This window comes from Neophocaena asiaeorientalis, unplaced genomic scaffold, assembly GCF_003031525.2.
Source record: "Neophocaena asiaeorientalis asiaeorientalis breed wild unplaced genomic scaffold, Neophocaena_asiaeorientalis_V1.1 scaffold760, whole genome shotgun sequence".
Taxonomy (NCBI): Eukaryota; Metazoa; Chordata; class Mammalia; order Artiodactyla; family Phocoenidae; genus Neophocaena; species Neophocaena asiaeorientalis.
Window position 1 is genome coordinate 265,202 of NW_020174640.1, and position 20,141 is coordinate 285,342.

Consider the following 20,141-nt stretch of genomic DNA (forward strand, 5'->3'; position numbering starts at 1 on the left):
GAGGGGTTTTTTGGGGGTTAGGGGCTTAATAGGTTTGCAGAGAGGTCTGCCCACTCGGTTGTGGCCCGAGGATACAGAAAACTCCTGAGGGGGGACATCGGACCGGCGTGAGGGAAAACAAGTACCCATGAGCAAGAAGTGAAGCATGGCTGGAGACGGTGGGGAAGGATGGAGAGGATTAGAGTGAGGAATCCCAGGAAATAGGAATCAGGACTGTAGCGACAGAAGGAGGGAAGGAGGAGTGGAAGAGGGCTGGGGGATGGAGAGCCAAGGCGATATGCTGCAGGGTCCCATAACTAAACTAGGTTGTGGGAAGTCAGTCTGAAGAAGGGGGACAGGAAGGCCCAGAGGAGCTTCTTCTTAATGAGGTCTCCGTGGATGATGGAGTTGAGCAAAGCCTAGATTAAAGGGAAGAGAGATTCCAGGAACGGGAGACAGGACAGTGGGCTTGGTGGAGCAGAAATAAGAAGGGGAGTCTCCTTGAGACTGAGTGCTTCCCAGACTTATGTAGAATTAACATCTGAAGGAGAGAAGTGTTTAATGCTTAAGTTTTCTCAGGTACTACATGCTCACTGGAAAACCTGACCTTGCACTCGGATTGGCGGATTATCAGTCGCTACCCTCCTCCTGGGCTGACCCTTTAGATTTGAAGTATCCAGAATATTTATTTCAGTATTTACTGGCTCTCATTTGGCAGTTCTGTATATGAATGGCCATTTGCTCTTTCTGCCCTAGATTAACCTTTTGGATTCATTATATTAGTCCCTAGTCTGTAGTTAACTTTAATATATGACATTTCAGGACTGCCCCAGGAGTGGTTTCTTCCAGTGTGCATTACAGAGGACTTTATTCTCTAGTTCTTAGTCCACGATGCAAGGATGGAATGTGCAGAGTACATGGTTTGCAGTTTCTTTGGCCCCATTGAAGTGGTTACAGGCAAAAAAGTTTGAGAGCCATTTCCTAATTTTCCTTATGTTTTCTTCTCAGACTAGAGGGCCAGAATATTCTCTATGGACAGCATGCTGCTCAAACAGCATTTGAAGACCTAAAAGAGTGTATGTGCTTTTATTTTTGAATGAATGAATTGAATGAGTGTGCTCTCCCACCTGGGCTTTGAAACCCAATTAAGAAGCGATGATCTCCAAATTCCAAGTTTGGCAAAGTCCAAACTGAAGAAAGAAACGCAAATAGAAAAAAATGAGAAAAACTTGTCTATATAAGAACTGTTTGAAATCATCTCTTTGGGGAAGAATGGACATTAGAGCCCTCAAAATATGATAAAAGCTGGGAACTGTTAATGGCAGAGAACTTAATTACCCGAGGAATCCTGGGCATAACTTGTTCAGTGTTAAGAACTCTCTGCTGTGGGGTTTTGGAGACATTGTCTTGATGTATTACCCAAGAGCTGTAGGGATTATGAATGGAATTGTTCTCTACTTCAGGCATTCTAATAAAACAGGAACTGTTCATCTAGTGCCTACTGTGTGCCAGGCACTGAACTAGGTTTTAGTTTCTAAATCCTTACAAAAACACCATTTTACAGATAGAAAACTGAGGAGGAATGCAGTTTAAGTAATTTGCCCAAGTACACATAGCTAATAAGTGTCATGGTTGAGATTTGAACCCAGGTCCATCTGACTCCAAAGCCCACCATACTCTTTCCACTACACTTTAGTCTCTTTGGCAATGCTTAGTTGCAAAACTTTAGTGTGCAAGATTTTTTTTTAACCCACTAAGTTTTTCATCAGTCTTTTCCACAATTACTAATTGTATAGTGATTGATGATAGGGTTGATGGCAGTTCCTAATTCTGTGGGTTTGAGTTAATTTGTATTTATGTTAATTTTGTATGGCCATATAGGCTTTTAATATTTTTCTTGAACTCTGTTTTGGGGAAAATTGGTGAACCATTTGGTTTGAAATTGCTAATTTAAGTGACTGATCACGGTAGGCATTACAGGGAGCATGAGACTCAAGAGAATGGGCTTTGGGAATTAAGCATTGTGTATGGTAGAAGCAGATGGCACTGCCTTGTTTCTTTGTATAATAGCTCAGGGAAGGAATACCCACCCCAAGAAATAAGGAGTCTGGAGAGGTATTCTGGTGGCTTAACAAGATATGTATGGAACTTTTCAAATGTCAGTTGTCCTGTGGACTTGAACTTTGCTTCTTTCTCCCCTTTCCCTTGATTTTGTGTTGATCAGAGCCAAAGGACTCTATATGCTGTGCTACACAATCGTGTCTCCCTCATATAATTTTGTAGGTTGGAGTTGAGAGAGTATCCTAGTACATAGTATCCCCTTCCTTAGATGGCTAGGTGCTGAGGTGAAAGGCCGTTACTGTCACCATCCTGTGGGGGTGGGGAAAGAATAGCATTTTTGTAAGTCAAAGGAGGAAGTTCACAAAATGGCAGTGGGTGGTTTTGCTGTGTCTTGGAAGAATCTACTCAGCACTTTTTTTCTTTTCTTAGATCCTTCTGTTGGCTTCTGTAAAGGCCTACTGGTTAAGGTTCTACTGTTTGAGGATCACAGTATTTGTAATGAACTCTGGTGGAAACCTGGAATCTCATGATACTGAAGGGCTTTTTTACTTGAATGATTATTTTTACTCTCAGCTTTATTGAGATATAATTGACAGATAACTTTGTGTAGGTTTGAGGTATAGAATGTGATGATTTGATACACATATATACTTTGTGCAGGATTCTGAGAATGTTCTCTATAATGGCTTATTGTGAATAGGTAATACGTGCACATGGTACAAAATTCAAAAGGTATAAAAATGATATACTATAGTTATTGAAAAAAATCTGTGTATAAGTGGACCCATGCGGTTCAAACCTGTGTTGTTCAAGTGTCAACTGTACTGTAAAAATGAAGTCTCCTTCTCTCCCTCTGCCTTCCAGAGGTTCCCCTTTCTGAAGAAACCGCTGTTTCCATTTTCTTATTTATTCTTCTAAAAAATAGTTTAGGTAATAAGATATTACTTTACATATATCTCACTCCACTTCAACCTATTGACATTCCTGGGACCTTGATCCTGAGTAGAGTTGTAACTAATGTAAGTTGGCCAGTTATTTGGCTTTTGATGCCCTATACCTAGAGCTAGATCCTGAAAAGACAGTTTCCAGACTTGAGGACTACAAAGCATGACATAGTGAGGAATGTGTGAAGCTCTAGCATAGCTCCAATGCTCTTTACCTGCTCTGAGTTAGCTGTGGAGAAAGGAGAGAAACTAGCTCCTTTTTTTCCCATCTACTGATTTGAATTGACTGGTGGGAAATATAGTCAGTATTAATACATTTGTTTGGCCATTTCTACTTAGAACTTGTAGATAGGAGTGAGGATCAGGGCTTTTTGTTTGTCGGAGGTTCCTGTTGCCATTGGAGCCTTGGGAAAATTCTCAGTGATTAAGATGTGGGAATAAGCCGATTTATATCAGGGAGCGAGCCATGGTAAGCCAACTTAACGTAAGTGCTATTTCTGCTGCACTTTCTGGGTAAGGAAAGGGTAAACAGATACATAGGGCCACTATTAATCAATTGAGTATTTACTGAGTAACTTGCATAATCTGCACTTAGGGAGATGTAGCAGTAGTCATGGCTCCCGATTTCAATGAAATTATAATTTAGTTAGGTAGCAAGACTAACATAATGCTTGAAACAGTGGTGTGTCAGGCAGTACTAAAGTCTGTGTGTCATAGGAGTTCAGAGGAGAGGGAGACCAATAAATTAAACTGGTGTTGTCAGGACAGATTTCCTGGATGAAGTGGGACTTGAGCTGGGCTTGTAGAATGGAGAGGATTTGGACAGGAAAAGCAGAGGAAAGCATACTTTGGAGGTGCTTATCTCTTGTTGTTTCCAGGGAACTTAAATTCACTTTTCAACTGAAAATGTAATGCATGCATATGATAAATTCAAATTGCACAATGAAAAATGTGACCTACCCATTCCAGTTGTCTAGTCTTATTCTCCAAAGTCAATCATTGTTATCAGTATTTTTTCATAAATATTTAATTCATAAATATATATACATCTACATATCCCTTTTAAAAACAAATAGAGGCAGGCTGTATATACTGTCGTGTGCCTTGATTTTAATGCTTAATATCTTTCCATACTGGGACATATATATCTTTTGTATTCTTTTCATAGTTGTATTCCACTGTACAAGTGTACCATAATTTATTTAACCAGTTATCTGTTGATAGACATTTATTATTATTACAAATGAGAAAATTCAGTGAAAACCTTTGTACATACATATTTATGTACAACTTCAAGTCTATTTGTGGATAAATTCTAAGCAGCAAGGGACTTCTAATCACCACCTGTGACAAGGCTGGATGTGGTAAGGATTGGTATTCACCTGGTGGTGTTTGAAAGGGTTCTAGGAACATGGTCCATAGGAGCTGTTTCTTTCTTAAGACCTGTCCAAGTGGTTGTGATAGGTGGCCATCACAGGCTGACATTTCTTACCATCTCTGTTCTCTCACATTCTTTCTTCCCTGTAGACAAACCTACCTATCTTCAAGCTGAAGGAGTCCTGTGTACGACGGCGCTACAGTGACTTCGAGTGGCTAAAAAATGAGCTGGAGCGAGATAGTAAGGTATGGCCCTGTTTCCTGTGTGGCACCCTTGGGAGAGGAGATCTGCATAGGTTTATAAAATCTTGAAGGCAACAGAGAGGGTGAACACACTCTGTCTACCAAATCCCAATATATTGGATCTGGGTGATACCCTTTGAAACTTGAAAGTGGTAAGTTCAGGAGAAATTGTAAAGAAAAACTATTAGTTGACTTAGTGGCTAGAAAAGTCATACAACTTAATTCCTTTAGGTGCTAAAAATGGAAAGTGTAGCTAAATTTTTGGATGGTAGTGGACTGTCAAAGAAAGTGAAGAATATTTGGAGTTTACTTCCTTTCTTTTGAGATGGTAAACCTGTCCTCCCACAGAAACAGAACTGGATTAATTTTTGACCTGAGCCACCCCCTGACTGTTCTTATGACCTCAGTTCTTACAAGTTGCTGAACTATGGCATAGGATGGACCCTATGCCTAATAGGAAATGAAGTGTGTAGTGCTTTACCACCTTATTCCGTCTCTGTGCTCTCCCGTGTGACTGATATTTTGCGTCTGCCTACAGATTGTAGTACCACCACTGCCTGGGAAAGCCTTGAAGCGGCAGCTCCCTTTTCGAGGAGATGAAGGGATCTTTGAGGAGTCCTTTATTGAAGAAAGGAGGCAGGGCCTCGAACAGTTTATTAACAAGTAAGCCAAGTTCCTGGGGATTCCTTTTGCTACTTTTGCCACTTTGGTCTTTCTATATGTTTCGTCTCTTTCCTCTTTTGTAATGGGTAATATGATGTGGTGCCGATTGTGTGCTGGGCTCACTGGACAGTAAAACTCCATTCCTTTGAGCAGAATTCCGATCCTGTACCTCAGGGCCTGAGAAAGCGCTGCATGTTGGATGTGTCTAGGGATTTCCCCCACCTTACACCTCTATCCCCTTCCCTTCTGCAATATTAGGGTTGAAGTGGTACCCTGCTGCTGTCCTCTGCTTGCTTGAACTTCAGGGCTGACTTTGCCCTTCTTCCCCTGTCCACATCCACAGCCCTGTCCCTCTGCAAATTCTCTCTGATCCCAGATACAACTGATAACCATCTTGGTCTCTTTATAGAATTGCTGGGCACCCACTGGCTCAGAACGAACGCTGCCTACACATGTTCCTGCAGGAGGAGGCAATTGACAGGAACTACGTCCCTGGGAAGGTGCGCCAGTAGGAGCCCCTCTCACCACTTGCCCTCTACTTTCCTGCTGAAATGACATTGGTTTTTACACTAAGCCTCTCTCTCTCTCTCTTTGATCTGAAGTTGGCTCTCCATCCCCTAGGGGCACTTGGGTACATACTGATGCTGCAAGTCCAGGGGATTTTTCTTACTCTTAGGTTTAACCAGGAACACTGAGCAGGGAAAGACCCTGCCTTTCCTACCTGCATGAACTTTTTTCCTTGTGGGGAAGGTGGCAGAGACCGAAAAGCTCTCGTTTTCTCTAGGCCCGTTCCCAGTTTTCTCAAGAGTTTCTTTTGTTGTACTTTCTCTCTCCCTTGTTGCTTTTCATGGCAGTAATTCTAGAGTCTAAGCAGTCTGTTGTGTGGAGCAAGGTGTGTGGGTTTTCTAGGCCCATCATCATGGCTGCTTCAGAGTCAGAAGAAAGCCATAGGGCAGTTGGGGAGCTCCTGTTGCCTAGCCCCTTTCCTTTGTGGCTCCCCGCTCTGGCTGCCTATTCTCGCTCACCAGCAGGTGAGTCAGAATGGGCTGGGCCGGCAGTTCTCCCTCCCCAAGCCCTTGCTACTTTTATGGGTTAGCTTTGCAGATTTGGAGGCTTGAGGGCTAGGGGAAACTCACCACTGCCAGGTAACTCCCTGAAGGGTGGGAGTGGATCATTTTCTAGGTACCTCCCAGTGGTAGGGAAGGGCATCACCACTCTCTTCCTTCCATTCTCCCTTCCCCCCATCCCATTTAGTGCTGCCACAAGACAGAAAACACATGAACAAACCACACAGTCTCTGACTTCTCCTAAGCACTTTGAGCTATTGATGGGGCTTAGGGGCAAGAGTTGTCGCTGCCCTCCCCAGCTTGGTCACAGGGTTATTGAACTGCCTGCACTTGTTTCCCATGGAACCCCAGCATTCTCCCCGGAAGCTGAGCTAGGGTTAGCACCTGGGTATAGATTTCTTAAAACTTAGAGTCTGAGGCAGCTTCTTGAGGCTGGCGACTTTCCTGGGCTTCTGTCTGGGATGTAGTGGTTTGTTTGCTGGGGCCCGATATCTGTCCCAGGTGGTGGGATGGGAGCAGGTTAACTCTGGTGTCAGGTCAAAAGTGGGGCTCTTTGCTTAGACACCCTATCATGGAAGGACTGGAATTCTTTATATAGGATCCTGAGGAAAAGGATTACTGATTCTGACAAGACCCTGATCGGAGAGATTAGGATTGGATTTTGATATGGGGTTTGGAGTCCATCTAAATGTTGAAGTTCCCTGACACAGATCAGCTCTTCAGCTGCCGGGCCTGTGCCAGGGGCTGAGCAGCCCCTAGAGTGAGGCTCTGCTCCCTTTCCCACCTTCCCAGTGTCGGTGTTGTTGCTGCCTTTTTCATTTGTATCCTCTGTTATTGCCTTTTTTAAAAAAAGATTTCTCCTTTCATTGTGCACAAGTGCTGAGAGCCTGAGGCCCCATTTCTGCTGTGTATATATCCTGACTCGGGGCTTTTATTCAGCAAAATGTTCATTCTTCTGTCAGACAATGTCATATTCAACTCTGTTCATATTAAACCACTGTGAAGCAAGCCTCTGTTTCCTGCTTAAGTTGTAAATTTAGTATTTTTTAGTTTCTAGGATATTCTGGGTATTGTGCAGAAATTATACAACATGGTCAATGTCCTGAAGTGATAAGTAATTTTTACATTTAGATTTTAAAAAAAGCAGAATCCTAGCTGCCTGTAGCAGTATTTACCTATCTTTCTTGCAACATGCAATTGACTTTGTCACAGAGGTAATGCATCTGCTTGCAGGAAGTAGCCATAGGTCTCAGTAACTGTGGTTTGGGTCAGATTTAGTAGATTTGGTTTTTAAGCTTGTGGGTGTGTGCTAATTTGGGCAAAATATATTTATTGTGTGTGTGTGTATAGGTATATGTATATGCTATCTGTGTACATAAATACGTTTGTGCATACGCTCATCCTCCGACACACCCTCACACCCCTTACAAACACTATTTCTTTCATAGGCTTTTTACCTCAATTGAGCTGTTTTTCTTTCACATAGATTTGATGCAGGCAGAAAGGTGAGTGAACTCTGAGAATTTTTGATGGATGGATATTTTCACTTGACCAGTGGATTCTGAAATGGCTTCATCCACAAAGTGGGTTTTGGGAAAGGTTTGGGATGAGAGGTTAGGTAGGAATCTTGACATTTGGGGAGTCCAAGGTAGTTTTAATCATGTAGTTGAGTGTGGAAAGAAGGTATAGAAAGTGATGTGGTCAAAACATTATGAATTAAGATGACTTAACAATGGTATTTGGGTACAAGTAGAAGAGTGGGGGCTGAATTGAAGAAGTTAAGAGGTTTTGGTAGTTCAGGAATTAGATGACTAAAGATATATGAGAGGATAGGGAAGAACAGCCGTTTCTGTGAGATAAGAGAAAGGAAGAGTAATAAGAGAAATGCAACCTTCACAGGCAGCAGTGTTGGAGAATGAATAGAGAGTAACTAGAAAAAGCAGCTGTAAAATAAAATATTAAGCTGGGCTGTGATGGGGCGGGGTGCTTGAGGTAAAATAAAATGATTACATTCTCTTTCTTCAGAGACCTTATACTTCTTATACTTTAGTTCAGGAGATATCTAAACAAGACAAAAAAATGCTAGAGACAAAATAAGAGGTCCAGATGCATCTAGTTAGTTGTCTAAACTTTTTTAATATCAGGTAAATTCCCTCTTTGGAGTCAAATGTAACTGGGTCCTGAAAGAACCCCAAATCCAAGCTCATCAACACTGAGAAGGAGAAGCATACTTTTATAAGGAATTCAAGTTTATGCATGCAGCTAGGCATTTACTCCTAATTAATCCCCTTTATCCATAGCACAGAAAGCAGCTCAACCTTTCACTGGGACCTGGGGGACAGAGGCTAACAAAAATTTTTGAACATAGTAGCTAGAACCAAAAGAAGTCTAAATCCTCACATTCCACAGATGCCTTATCCACCCTCTGAACCATTCTTTGAGATGAGTTGAGCTAGTAAAGGGTGGGAGAGGTGGACAGCATTCAGGCTTCTCTGGAGTTTTTGTTGGATGAGGTGTCCTATTTAAGACACTTCCATCTTCAAATACATGCTGTAATAATTTAAGTAAAATTACTTTTTTGCTTTGGAAATGCAGACCAGCTGCTCACTGAAATGGATATTTCTTCCCATCCTTGAGGACTGTTGAGTCATCTCTGGTCTTCTCTTCTTAGACACAATAACAGTTCTAAGTTTTCCTCACTTCACTCATTTTTAACCCTTTTATCTTTATTGTTCTTAAATCTCTCCAAGGTCCTCATATGTCCCTAAGTCATAGAGTCTAAAACTGGACACACTTTATACCCTGAAGTTTAGGTGGTTGTTAGTCCATTTATACTTAGCAGTGTTCAAGTTTACTTTTAAAATGTAAACACTTTGTGACTAATTTAGCTTGTGGTTCTCTGCCACTCCCTTCCCGACCACCCACCACCCCTCATTCTTCTTATCTGTTTTTTTGCCTTGTACAAAAAAAATTGTTCCCTATTTTACTTTTATTTTCTCTCTCCCTCCTGTCTGTCTGTCTACCTGTCTATCTATCTGTCTGTCTCTGCTATTGAGAACAGGAAAGTCATTCCTTACAAAACAGACAAAATGGGGGTAATTATTCACATTATACAGAATAAAGGATTCTTTAAATCATGACAGGGTTTCTTTAAATAGGTGCTTCCTATGGGGGTTTTAAGTGTTTGTATATAGATCAACAACTACTTAATGTAGAGAAACTGAAGGTAAAGGATTAAGAGGCACTGCCAATTGAAGAACAATCAGAAATTGGATAAAACAGTAGTTCTTAAGTGAACAGTAAAATAGTTAGATTCACAGAAATTTATGCATTACTTTTCAAGAAAATTGTTATGCCAATAATTTCTTTCATCTAGATACAGTCAACTTTTGATCATCTGTGCTAGTAGAGGGATATACTTTTTTATTTTGTTATGCATTTTCTAAAATTTAAATATAGGGATGTCTGATATTCATAAGACTTAAAAAATATTCCCTAATACGTCATCAGAATAAAGACTCAGGAAAATCTGAAAAGTAGTAGAAAGAGTAATAGGCCTGGAATAGAAACCTGGGTTCTGGAGCTGGCTATGCTGTTAGCTGGCTATAGCACCTTAGGCAAATTGCTTCACCACTCTGGGCCTGTTTTCTCAGCTTTAAAGTGAGGGGATTTGACTAAATGATATCTGAGGTACCTTAAATCTCTAATGCTTATGATTTCTAACCCTTGCCAAGGAGTTGAGAAATCCTGGAGGTGATGCCACCAAAAAGGTGAAAGCACAATTTCCCTGTGTGATGGAGTTTGCTGTAGTGCAGTTAGTTTTCTCTCCCAGAAATGAAAGACTCTTCACTTATCCTGATTAGATTTTGTTTGCCTATATCCTGTTGTGTCAAATCATGAGTACCCCCATTGAATCTCCATGGTGATTTGATTTACAGCTGCCCTAATTTTATCATAGGTCTTCTAGCTGAAATTTTTATTTATTATTTTTTTTTTAATTAAAAAAAATATTTTTTGGCCACACAGCATGCAGGATCTTAGTTCCCCAACCAGGGATCGAACCTGCGCCCCCTGCAGTAGAAGGGCAGAGTCTTAACCACTGGACCACCAGGGAAGTCCCTAGCCGAAATTTTTAAATGAAATAGTCACCTCATAACTATATGTAATTATTCTTATTTAAAATATATAAATTATAATGATCTGATTATAAAATATATAAATTATAACTTGATCTGATTTAAAATATATAAATTATAACGATCTGATTACAAAATTATAACTTATCTGATTACAAAAAATTACAGTATTATAAATTATAACTTGATCTGATTATAAAAGTGCCTATTTTGTTAAAATGTTTTATTGTGATAAAGTTCAAAAGTAATTAATGCTAATTGACAAAATTGAAACAAAATATAAATATGTAGAAAGTGAGATTTCTCCTTATTCCCTAATCCTATTCCCATTCCTCAAGAATAACTTAATTTGGTATGTGTCTTCCTAGACTTTTTTCTATGCACAAATATATGTATATGAATATATACGTATATTCATACACACATATACAATCATCGAATATAGTTTTTTGAAAACAAAATGGGATATTTTATGTAGTATTTTGCAACTTTATCACTTTGTAATATAGTGTGGACTTCCTCTCACATTTGTACATGGAAATTTACCTCATTTTTTAAATAACATTTCATAGTGTAGTTGTATCATCAGCCACTATTATAAGTAACGCTGCATATAACCTTGCTCGTGTGTTTTAAGTGTTTCTGTAGGATAGATTTTGAGAGAAGGAATTCCTGGGTCGAAGGATGTGTGCATTTTAGATTTTGATAGGTACTACTAAGCTACTTTCTTGAAAAGTGCCGTTTAGGGCTTCCCTGGTGGCGCAGTGGTTGAGGGTCCGCCTGCCGATGCAGGGGACACGGGTTCGTGCCCCGCTCCGGGAAGATCCCACATGCCGCGGAGAGGCTGGGCCCGTGAGCCATGGCCGCTGAGCCTGCGCGTCCGGAGCCTGTGCTCCGCAACGGAAGAGGCCACAATAGTGAGAGGCCCGCGTACCGCAAAAAAAAAAAAAAAAAAAAAAAAGGCCATTTTAGTTCTCTTCAGTAATAAGGACATGTCAGAAACAGAAGGCCTACACCTACTCTTTGGTACAGTTCAACACAGCTTCTGGATTCAGCAAAACTTCCTTTACAAAGTCAGCAATGATCAACAAACAACACTGCCAATTTGGCATTCTTTTCATTTATACCTAAACTCAATCTGTCCAGCTTCTGACACATCTGATTATTCTTTCCTCTTGAAGACAGTGTTTGGCTTCCACACCAGTTTCCTATACAACTCCTAAATGATCACTCCTCAGGGCTCAGACCTGGGTCTTCTAAATTCTACATTTCCTCTGCTACCAATTTATCTTAAATTACCAACATACATCTCCTGGACTACTTTAATAGCCTCCCAACTGGATTTCTTCTGCCACTCTTGTCCCCATCTAATCCGTTCTCTGCCATAGTAACTAGTGATATTTTAAAAATAAAAATTAGATCACATCCTGTTGGCCTGTATAAAATTCTTCAAGGTACTGCATAAAGGGAGGGGCCCGCGACCCAAAAAAAAAAAAAAAAAAAAAAAGTGCCGTTTAGATTCCCACTTACAGCAAATGAGAATTTCTGTTTCTTCCCAAAAGTGGAGAAATTCCTGTTTCCCTATAGTTTTTTTTGCCAAAAGTGGGAAAATATTAAACAATTCATAATTATCCAAACTAGTTGGTGGAAGTGGTATTTCTTAGTTTTAATCTGCATTTTCTGGCATATTTAGTTGTAATGATACCACTATCAGGTTTTCAAAAATTTCTCCACACATTTCATTTTAGTTGTTCTAGAAGCAGTATTTATTACTGCTAATTGAGTATCCCTACACTTCTCGCTATAGAAAAACCAATAATCTCAATTAAAGGCCCTGGATGTTCCTAGCCTTCTTCCCACCTAAATTTGGGGGAAATGAAACAACTAGCCCAGTGGCAAAGCAACATATCTGAGGCATTCTCATGACCAATACTTTTCTCAGGCTGGCACTCGTTGAGGCCAATCCCAGAGGAGCACTGACAGCTCAACCACAGGCTCATCTGACCTCAGGGCCAACCTTCTTGGAAACTCGGGGAGATATCACTTTGCCTCTTGGGCCACGATTCCTCCAGCTTGGATCTCCTTTTCGGTTATTTCTCCCAGATCCAAACCTTAGATTACAGGTAGGGACGGGACAAGGACAGTGACGTAGATCGAGACGGCGACTGAAATAGGAAGCCGACTTACCAGGCCTTGGCTCTTCTGGTTGGCTACCCACACGTCAGTCAGAAATGAGCAAACTTTTAGTTGGTCTTACGCAACGGGAAGCACATACTCTCCTCTGATTGGCTTCTTAATCGAGGGGGTGGGCCAGAGGGAGACCTGCTGGTTGGCTGGAATGGAAGACCAATGGGGACCCTGTGGCGCTGCTTTCGAAAGCAAAGCTTTCCTCTCGGCACTTGGAAGAGTCGGCGGGGTTGCCTCGGAGCTCCTTCGGCTTGTTTGGTAATTGCCTGCACCCCGCAACCTAGCTACCCTCTAATCCCCACCCCCACCCCATCACCCCAGGCCCTGTCACGCTTCGGCGTCTTAGAGTGTCTCCGGGTGTGCCGCCGCGACTCTGGCTGTAGTCTCCATGTATAGCACTTAGCCTGCAGGGCTCCTTCCACCACCGCCAGCCCGGAGCTCTTCCTCTGATGCGGCCCAGGGAGTGGGGGTCGGGGACCCGGACTGGGGCAAGAATTTGCTGGCAACAGGAAGAGGTTTGTGACGCCGGAAGCGGGAGAGGCTGGGCTGTGTGGCGGTGAAGGCCTTTGAATTAATCCCAGGAAGGGAGCAGGAGGTGCCTGACTCAGAAAGTTCCGCCATCCAGGCGGTCACCACCGTTTGAACCATCCATTCCCTCCGTCGCCTGATTCACCCCTCGTCGCTTCTTCCTAGACTCATCAGCTCCAGAAGCCCTGTAGCAAATACACTGGCCCTCTCAGCCTGGATTCAGAGCCAGTGCCCTTTCTTTCTCAGTGTCAATGGACCTGACCTCGTTGCTTTATTCCTTTTCCCCAATAATTTTTAATTACACTAGTACATTCTCCTTGGGGGGAAAAAAACCCTCAAAACATTATACAAGGATAGTGCTAAAGTACACGCTGGCCATTACCCACAATCCTAGTCCTCTTCCCCTTCCCAAAGGTCAGCAGTTTGGTATGTATCCTGGTAGCCTTCCAGGTTTTTTTCTTTAAGAAAATGTGTCGTGTCTTTATTTCTACAAAAAGTATACCATACTGTACATATCCTGAAAGTTTTTCATTAAATGTTTTGGAAACATTTTAATTTCACTACATCAAGATTTACTTCACTTTAAAAAAATGTGGCATAGGGCTTCCCTGGTGGCGCAGTAGTTGGGAGTCCGCCTGCTGAGGCAGGGGACACGGGTTCGTGCCCCGGTCCGCGAGGATCCCACATGCCGCGGAGCGGCTGGGCCCGTGAGCCATGGCCGCTGGGCCTGCGCGTCCGGAGCCTGTGCTCCGCAATGGGAGAGGCCACAACAGTGAGAGGCCCGCGTACAGCAAAAAAATAAATAAAAGTAAAAAAATAAAAAACATTAAAAAAAAATTTTAAAAAAATGTGGCATAATACACCATAGAATGGCTACTAAATGGTTTATTTAACCATTCCTTATCGATAGGCTACTAGATTTTTCCAATTTTTTTGCTTTTACAAGGAGTCCTGCTATGAACATTCCTGACATGACTTTTTTGTCAGAGTTTCTCTAGGGAAATGGTTCTCAAACTTTTTTTTTTTTTTTTTTTTTGTGGTATGTGGGCCTCTCACTGTTGTGGCCTCTCCCATTACTCAAACTTTTTGATGTCAGGACCCCTTTACACTACTAAGAGAATTTATGTGGGTTTATATCTATCACTATTCAATGTATTAGAAATTAATAGTGAGAATTTAAAATTTTTCATTAAAAATAACAGCAATAAGCCCATTACATGTTAGCATAAATATTTTTAGATGAAAAATAACTTTGCCAAAGCAAAAAAAATTAGAACAGTAAAATTGTGTTCCATTTTTTGCAAGTCTCTTTAATAGGGTTAATATGAAACATCTGGATGCTCATATCTGCTTCTGTATTTGATCTATTATGATGTTTTCGTTGAAGTATATCACAGATGTAATTAGAAAAACAAGCAGTATTTTAATAGCCTTTTCAGATAATTGTGGATATTCTTTAATACTACATCAATCCTCAACAAGTGGTAGTTTCTTAAAGATTACATTTTTAAAGATTACTTTAATGTGGATTTTGAAACCATATCAGTCAACTTTTCATATTTTGTTGCATTAAAATCCATTAGTCTACCCTGTACTTTAATAGATTTTTATCGGGTGCATGATTTTATAACATGCACTGGCAATTTATTTATTTATTTTTGCTGAAGAGTCTTTTTTTTAAAATAAATTCATTTATTTATTTATCTTTGGCTGCGTTGGGTCTTCATTGCTGTGCGCGGGCTTTCTCTGGTTGCTGCGAGCAGGGGCTACTCTTCATTGCGGTTTGTGGGCTTCTCACTGTGGTGGCTTCTCTTGTTGCAGAGCATGGGTTCTAGGCACGCGGGCTCAGTAGTTGTGGCTCATGGGCTCTAGAGCGCAGGCTCAGTAGTTGTGGCGCACTGGCTTATTTGCTCTGTGGCATGTGGGATCTTCCCGGACCAGGGCTCGAACCCTTGTCCACTGCATTGGCAGGAGGATTCTTAACCACTGCGCCACCAGGGAAGCCCTGCACTGGCAATTTAGAAAATGTTGGTTTCACTGAGTTATGCAGGTCTTTCCAATGTTGACACAGTGTCAAAAAATCACATTCATATCACCACTGCTCTCATCAGAAGTCTTTAAGTATTGGAAAGCTGTCAAACCTATGGTGGAGGTGCAAGTTTTCCAAAGTTCTAATTTTTGCTTGAAAGCTCAGATTTTATCAGCACTGGATATTGTCAGTTGTTTTTCTTGAAGTGACAGATTCACTTTGTCCATTGTGAGAAAATGCCTGCCAAGAACACAAGTCCGAATAGCCATGGTAAAATATTAGAAAGCCATGTATTCAGCAATAGAGATTTAATAATTTTTACTGCTTCATCAAGGACATTCTTAAGTGTGCAGTGGTGAAAAAATACAGTGACTACTAGTACAGTTTGGTGCTACTGCCTTTTACCTACCTTTGCTTTTTCTATTTCTCCCACCTTTGCTTTTGCACCATCAGTGCAAATGTCAACACAGTAGAAAAGGCAAATACATCTTAATACTTTTATGAAAATAGTTTTGAATCTCATAGACCGCCTGAAAGGATCTTGAGAGCTTCCACGTATCTGTGGACCACCTTTTGAGAACATCTGAACATCTGCTCTAGGGCATATACCTAGGAGTGGTATCGTAAACTATATGCATTTGTAATCTTAGTAGATATTACCAAATGCCCCTTCAACGTGGCTGTACTAGTCTATGCTCCCCCCAGCAGAGTGTAAGAGGTCTCAATTCTTTTTACTCTTCCCAACACTGAATATTATCAAACTTTAAATTTTGCCAATATGATAGGTAGAAAATAGAATCTCATTGCTTTTTTGTAGTACTCTGATTAAGAGGGAAGTTGAACATCCACTCATATGTTTATTGGCAATTTGTGTTTTTTCTGTGATGTGCCTGCTCATATCCTGTACCTGTTTTTCTATATTGTTTGTCTTTTTCTTATCCAGGATAAATAAAGAAAAATATTAGTCCTTTGTTTTATATATATTGCAAATATTTTCTCTCAATCTCTTGCCTTTTAACTTTATGGTATCTTTTTTTTTTTTTCTTTTTTTTTGTGGTATGCGGGCCTCTCACTGTTGTGGCCTCTCCTGTTGCGGAGCACAGGCTCCGGATGCACAGGCTCATCCCCAGACCGGGGCATGAACCTGTGTCCCCTGCATCAGCAGGCGGACTCTCAACCACTGCACCACCAGGGAAGCCCTATGGTATCTTTTACTGAGTAGAAGTTTTAAATTTCAAGGTCAGATTTATCTTTTGTCTTTTGGCTTTTGATTTTTGTGTTTTGTTTAATAAGGTCTTCCATATGCCAAGGTCATAAACATTCCTCTGTGTTTTCTTGTACAGCGGTTTCTGTGTGTTTGATTACATCTTTGATACAGCTAGGATTTATTTTTGTGGGTGGTGTGAGTGACTTATATTTTTTTGTTCTTTATTTTCAAAGGACCATCTTTGAAAATAGATGAGAATACAGCAGAGAATACAGCAAAGAATAAAGGGAATTTAGGATTGTGAATCTCCAGGGTTCCTCAATTGAAGTCTTGTCCATGATGTTTTCTGACCTTAGTAGTTGGCTGCATTCAATGGGACACCTGATGAGGGGGTCATTTCCTGTAAAGAAGGATCCTATTCAGAGTCCAGCATCCCCACACCCAGCTCTCATCTGCCAATCAGTGGGAACTTCCTATATGGCAGTGGCTCTTTCCTGGCCTCTACCCTCATGCTGGGAAAGAGGTAGTCTATAGGTGAGCTAACATCTTCCTAGAGAAATCCTCATCTGGGATGAAGGGAAGGGAAGAAGCAGCCCAGTTCCAGGTATCTTTTGGAGGGTGGGAGTGGGAGAGTACCTAGCCCATCCAGACAAACAGCCCTTAAGGCAAGATAGAAGAAAAATCACCAAGTGGTCTCTCTAGACTTACTCTGGAGAAGAGGTTCCTTGAGTTTTTTCTTGTCATGATAGAAAGTCCTAAGAGGTTTCTTGGGGTCAGCCATCTTTTCCTTAGGATTCAGTTTGTTCCTCTATTTTTTTTCCTTTTAAAGTGGGTATATTAGTTTCCTATTGCTGTTGTTACAAATTACCACAAACTCAATGGCTTAAAACAGCACAGATTTATTGTCTTACAGCTCTAGATGTCAAGAAGTCCAAATAGGTCTTACGGGGCTAAAATCAACGTGTTGGCAGGGCTGTGTTCCTTTTGGAGGCTTTCCGGGAAATCCGTTCCTTGTCTTTTCCAGCTTCTAGAGGATATCCGCATTCCTTGGCTCATGGTTCCATTCCATCTTCAAAGCCAGCAATCTCCACTTCAACTTCTACTTCTGTCTTTTCATCTCCTTCTCTGACTCTCCTGCCTCCTTCTTTCACTTATAGGGACCCTTGTGATTATGTAGAGGCCACCAGGATAATTTCCCTAACTTTAACTTAAATCACTGAAATCTTTAACTTAATCACATCATCAAAGTTTTTTTCTTCTGCAAAGTCTCTTGCCCTGTAAGGTAAAATATTCACAGGTTTTGGGGATTAGGACATGGACATCTTTGGCTATTTAGCCTACCACAGTGGGTTACTTCAGCAGAAGGCTATGCTTATTCATTTGATATTGATTCATAGTGGGTAGAGAAGCATCTTTTAGGCTTGCAGGATTATACGCAACAGAATTTGTAACCCTCCCATAATAATTTCCCAGTCATATACTATCTGCCTTTGGTTGGATTATAGAGGCAGTACGAGGTAGAAGGGAGAAGCTCACAAAGGAAGCTGAGGAATGGGAAGAGATGTAAGAGGAAAACCAGGAGGGTGAGGTGTCATGAAAACCAAGGGAATAGAGTATTATTGAAAGGAAGGAAGGGGTTACATTTAATACTGTATTAAATGCTGCTGAGAGAGTAAAGTAAGACGAGGACTGAAAGGCATCTGTTAGATTTAGTGACCTTTGCAATAGCTATTTCCGTGGAGTGATGGGAAGTGGGAAGAACATTGAGTACAGAGCTCATTTAAGAGTTTTCAGGGACTTACCCGGTGGTCCAGTGGTTAAGACTCTGTGCCTCCATTGCAGGGGGCACGGGTTCTATCCCTGGTCAGGGAACTAAGATCCTGAATGCTGTGCGGTGTGGCCCCCCACGCAAAAAAGAAAAAAAAAATCATTAAAATTAATAAAGTTAAAAAATTATATATAAAAAAGTTTTCAAATATTTTTATGAAACAGTAGAGAATGGCACGATGGAGTTGAGAAAGGATTTTTTCCCCTCTTAAAGGTGAGTGACTTGCATCTACCTATAAATGATGATGGAAAGGACCCAGTTGAGAGGGTAAGGTTTAATGATACAGAAAGGACTGAATTCTCATGGTTTCAGTAACCTGATTCCTGAATGTGGTTCTAATCAGACCTCTCTCTCAAGTTCCAGACCTGTATAATCCAACTTCCTACTGAACATGTCCACTTGGAAATCCTTCTCAAACTTAAAATGTCCATTATTAAATAACACTTTGTTGCTCCTTGCCTGCCCCTCTTCATCAACTCCCAATCCCTTTTATCATTTCTCTTCTGGATTGCTAAAGTAGCTTTCAAAGTGGCCTTTTTGTGTCTACAACTACTGTCCAATCTATTTTCTGCACAGCACCTAGAGTGATCTTTCTAAAACAGGTAGGTGACTCCAGTAAGCTTTAAAAATTCCCTACTGTTTTCAGTGTAAAAGTCAAATCCTATATTCATCTACATAGGTTCTATGCTTCAAGCCTGATGAACTCTTTCCAGTTCCCAGAGAAAGCTATGTTCTTTCATGCCTCCATGCCTTCACACATACAATTCCCTCTGCTTATAATACCTTCTCCATCTTTTTGTTCCCATTCACACTTTTCTTGGCTAGTTTCTACTCATCTTTCAAGGCTCATTTCAGGCTTTCCTTTCAACTTCCTTTTGGAGGCCTTCCTTGGTTTTCCCAGGCTGGGAACTTAGGTCTCTCTGTATCCCCACAGCACCTGTACCTTTTTTCCTTACCATACTATATATTTTCTGTAGTTGACCCATTCTTTTAATTTTTTATAAAAAGCATTTTGATTCTTCAAGTAATACATGAATATATTTTTATTAAGTCAAACATTATAGATAGTTCTTTCCAGCCCCTGCAATGCAGGTCCCTGTCCCAGAGGAAACCAATGTTACCAGGTTGGTGTTTGTTCTTCCAGATCATCTTCTGTGTATTTAAAACTAGAAATATATTTTTTGTTTATTTTTTCCTGTATAAGTGATATACTCCACACTGTTCCACAGCTTGCTTTTCCACTTGGCAATATACCTAAGGGAATGAGGTAAATCAGTGTTTCTGATACAAGACATGCTGCATAGTATTCTATAGTATGCATATAGCATTTCCCACTTCCCTTTTTTTAATTGTGGTACAATAAACATAACATTTACCATTTAATAATTATTTTCATTTTTAAAATTGAAATGTAGTTGATGTGCAATATTACATAAGTTACAGGTGTTACTGGTCCTTTACCACATGCAGTTTGAGAATCACTGAGAGATAGTTTCTAGTTTTCTGGGTTTTTTCCCATTAACTCTTTTAAAAAAAATTTTACTACTAAAATTTTTATAGTGTTTTCTTATGGAAGTATAACACATCTTTATTGTAGAAAATAAGAAAATACAAATAAAATAAAAGAAATAGCAACACAACATGTCATTATGTAGATGTCAATCTTTTTTCTATCCATGTCTAAAATTTATCTCATGGTCTCCTATTGATGTACACTTGAATTTTTTGTTATTGTAAACAATACTGTAATAAACACCCTGTATGTTGATCTTTTTTTTTTTTCATCTCTGATTATTTTGTTAGAATTAGTTCCTAGAACTGCTATTGGTGACTCAAAGCATATTGCATTTTTAAGGCTTTAAAAAACTTTTTTTATTGAAGTATAGTTAATT

General features: G+C 40.5%; 1 protein-coding gene and 1 non-coding gene across 2 annotated transcripts; one reads left to right on the forward strand and one right to left on the reverse strand.

The window, feature by feature from the left end:
• Positions 1-3,450: 3,450 nt before the first annotated feature.
• On the forward strand, positions 3,451-5,887 carry SNX12 (sorting nexin 12). The gene is made up of 4 exons (XM_024758108.1): positions 3,451-3,468; positions 4,512-4,607; positions 5,143-5,267; positions 5,677-5,887. The coding sequence occupies exons 1-4, from the start codon at positions 3,451-3,453 to the stop codon at positions 5,777-5,779; spliced, it is 342 nt and encodes a 113-aa protein (XP_024613876.1). The 3' UTR covers positions 5,780-5,887.
• A 4,488-nt stretch (positions 5,888-10,375) lies between these two features.
• TRNAR-UCU (transfer RNA arginine (anticodon UCU)) lies at positions 10,376-10,448 on the reverse strand. Its single transcript has one exon. It is a non-coding gene; the product is annotated as a tRNA-Arg (tRNA).
• Between the last annotated feature and the right edge of the window lie 9,693 nt (positions 10,449-20,141).

Coding starts and splice junctions, on each gene's coding strand:
- SNX12 (XM_024758108.1), top strand. Junction 4,608..5,142: donor AGCTGGAGCGAGATAGTAAG/GTATGGCCCTGT, acceptor GTCTGCCTACAG/ATTGTAGTACCACCACTGCC. Junction 5,268..5,676: donor CTCGAACAGTTTATTAACAA/GTAAGCCAAGTT, acceptor GTCTCTTTATAG/AATTGCTGGGCACCCACTGG.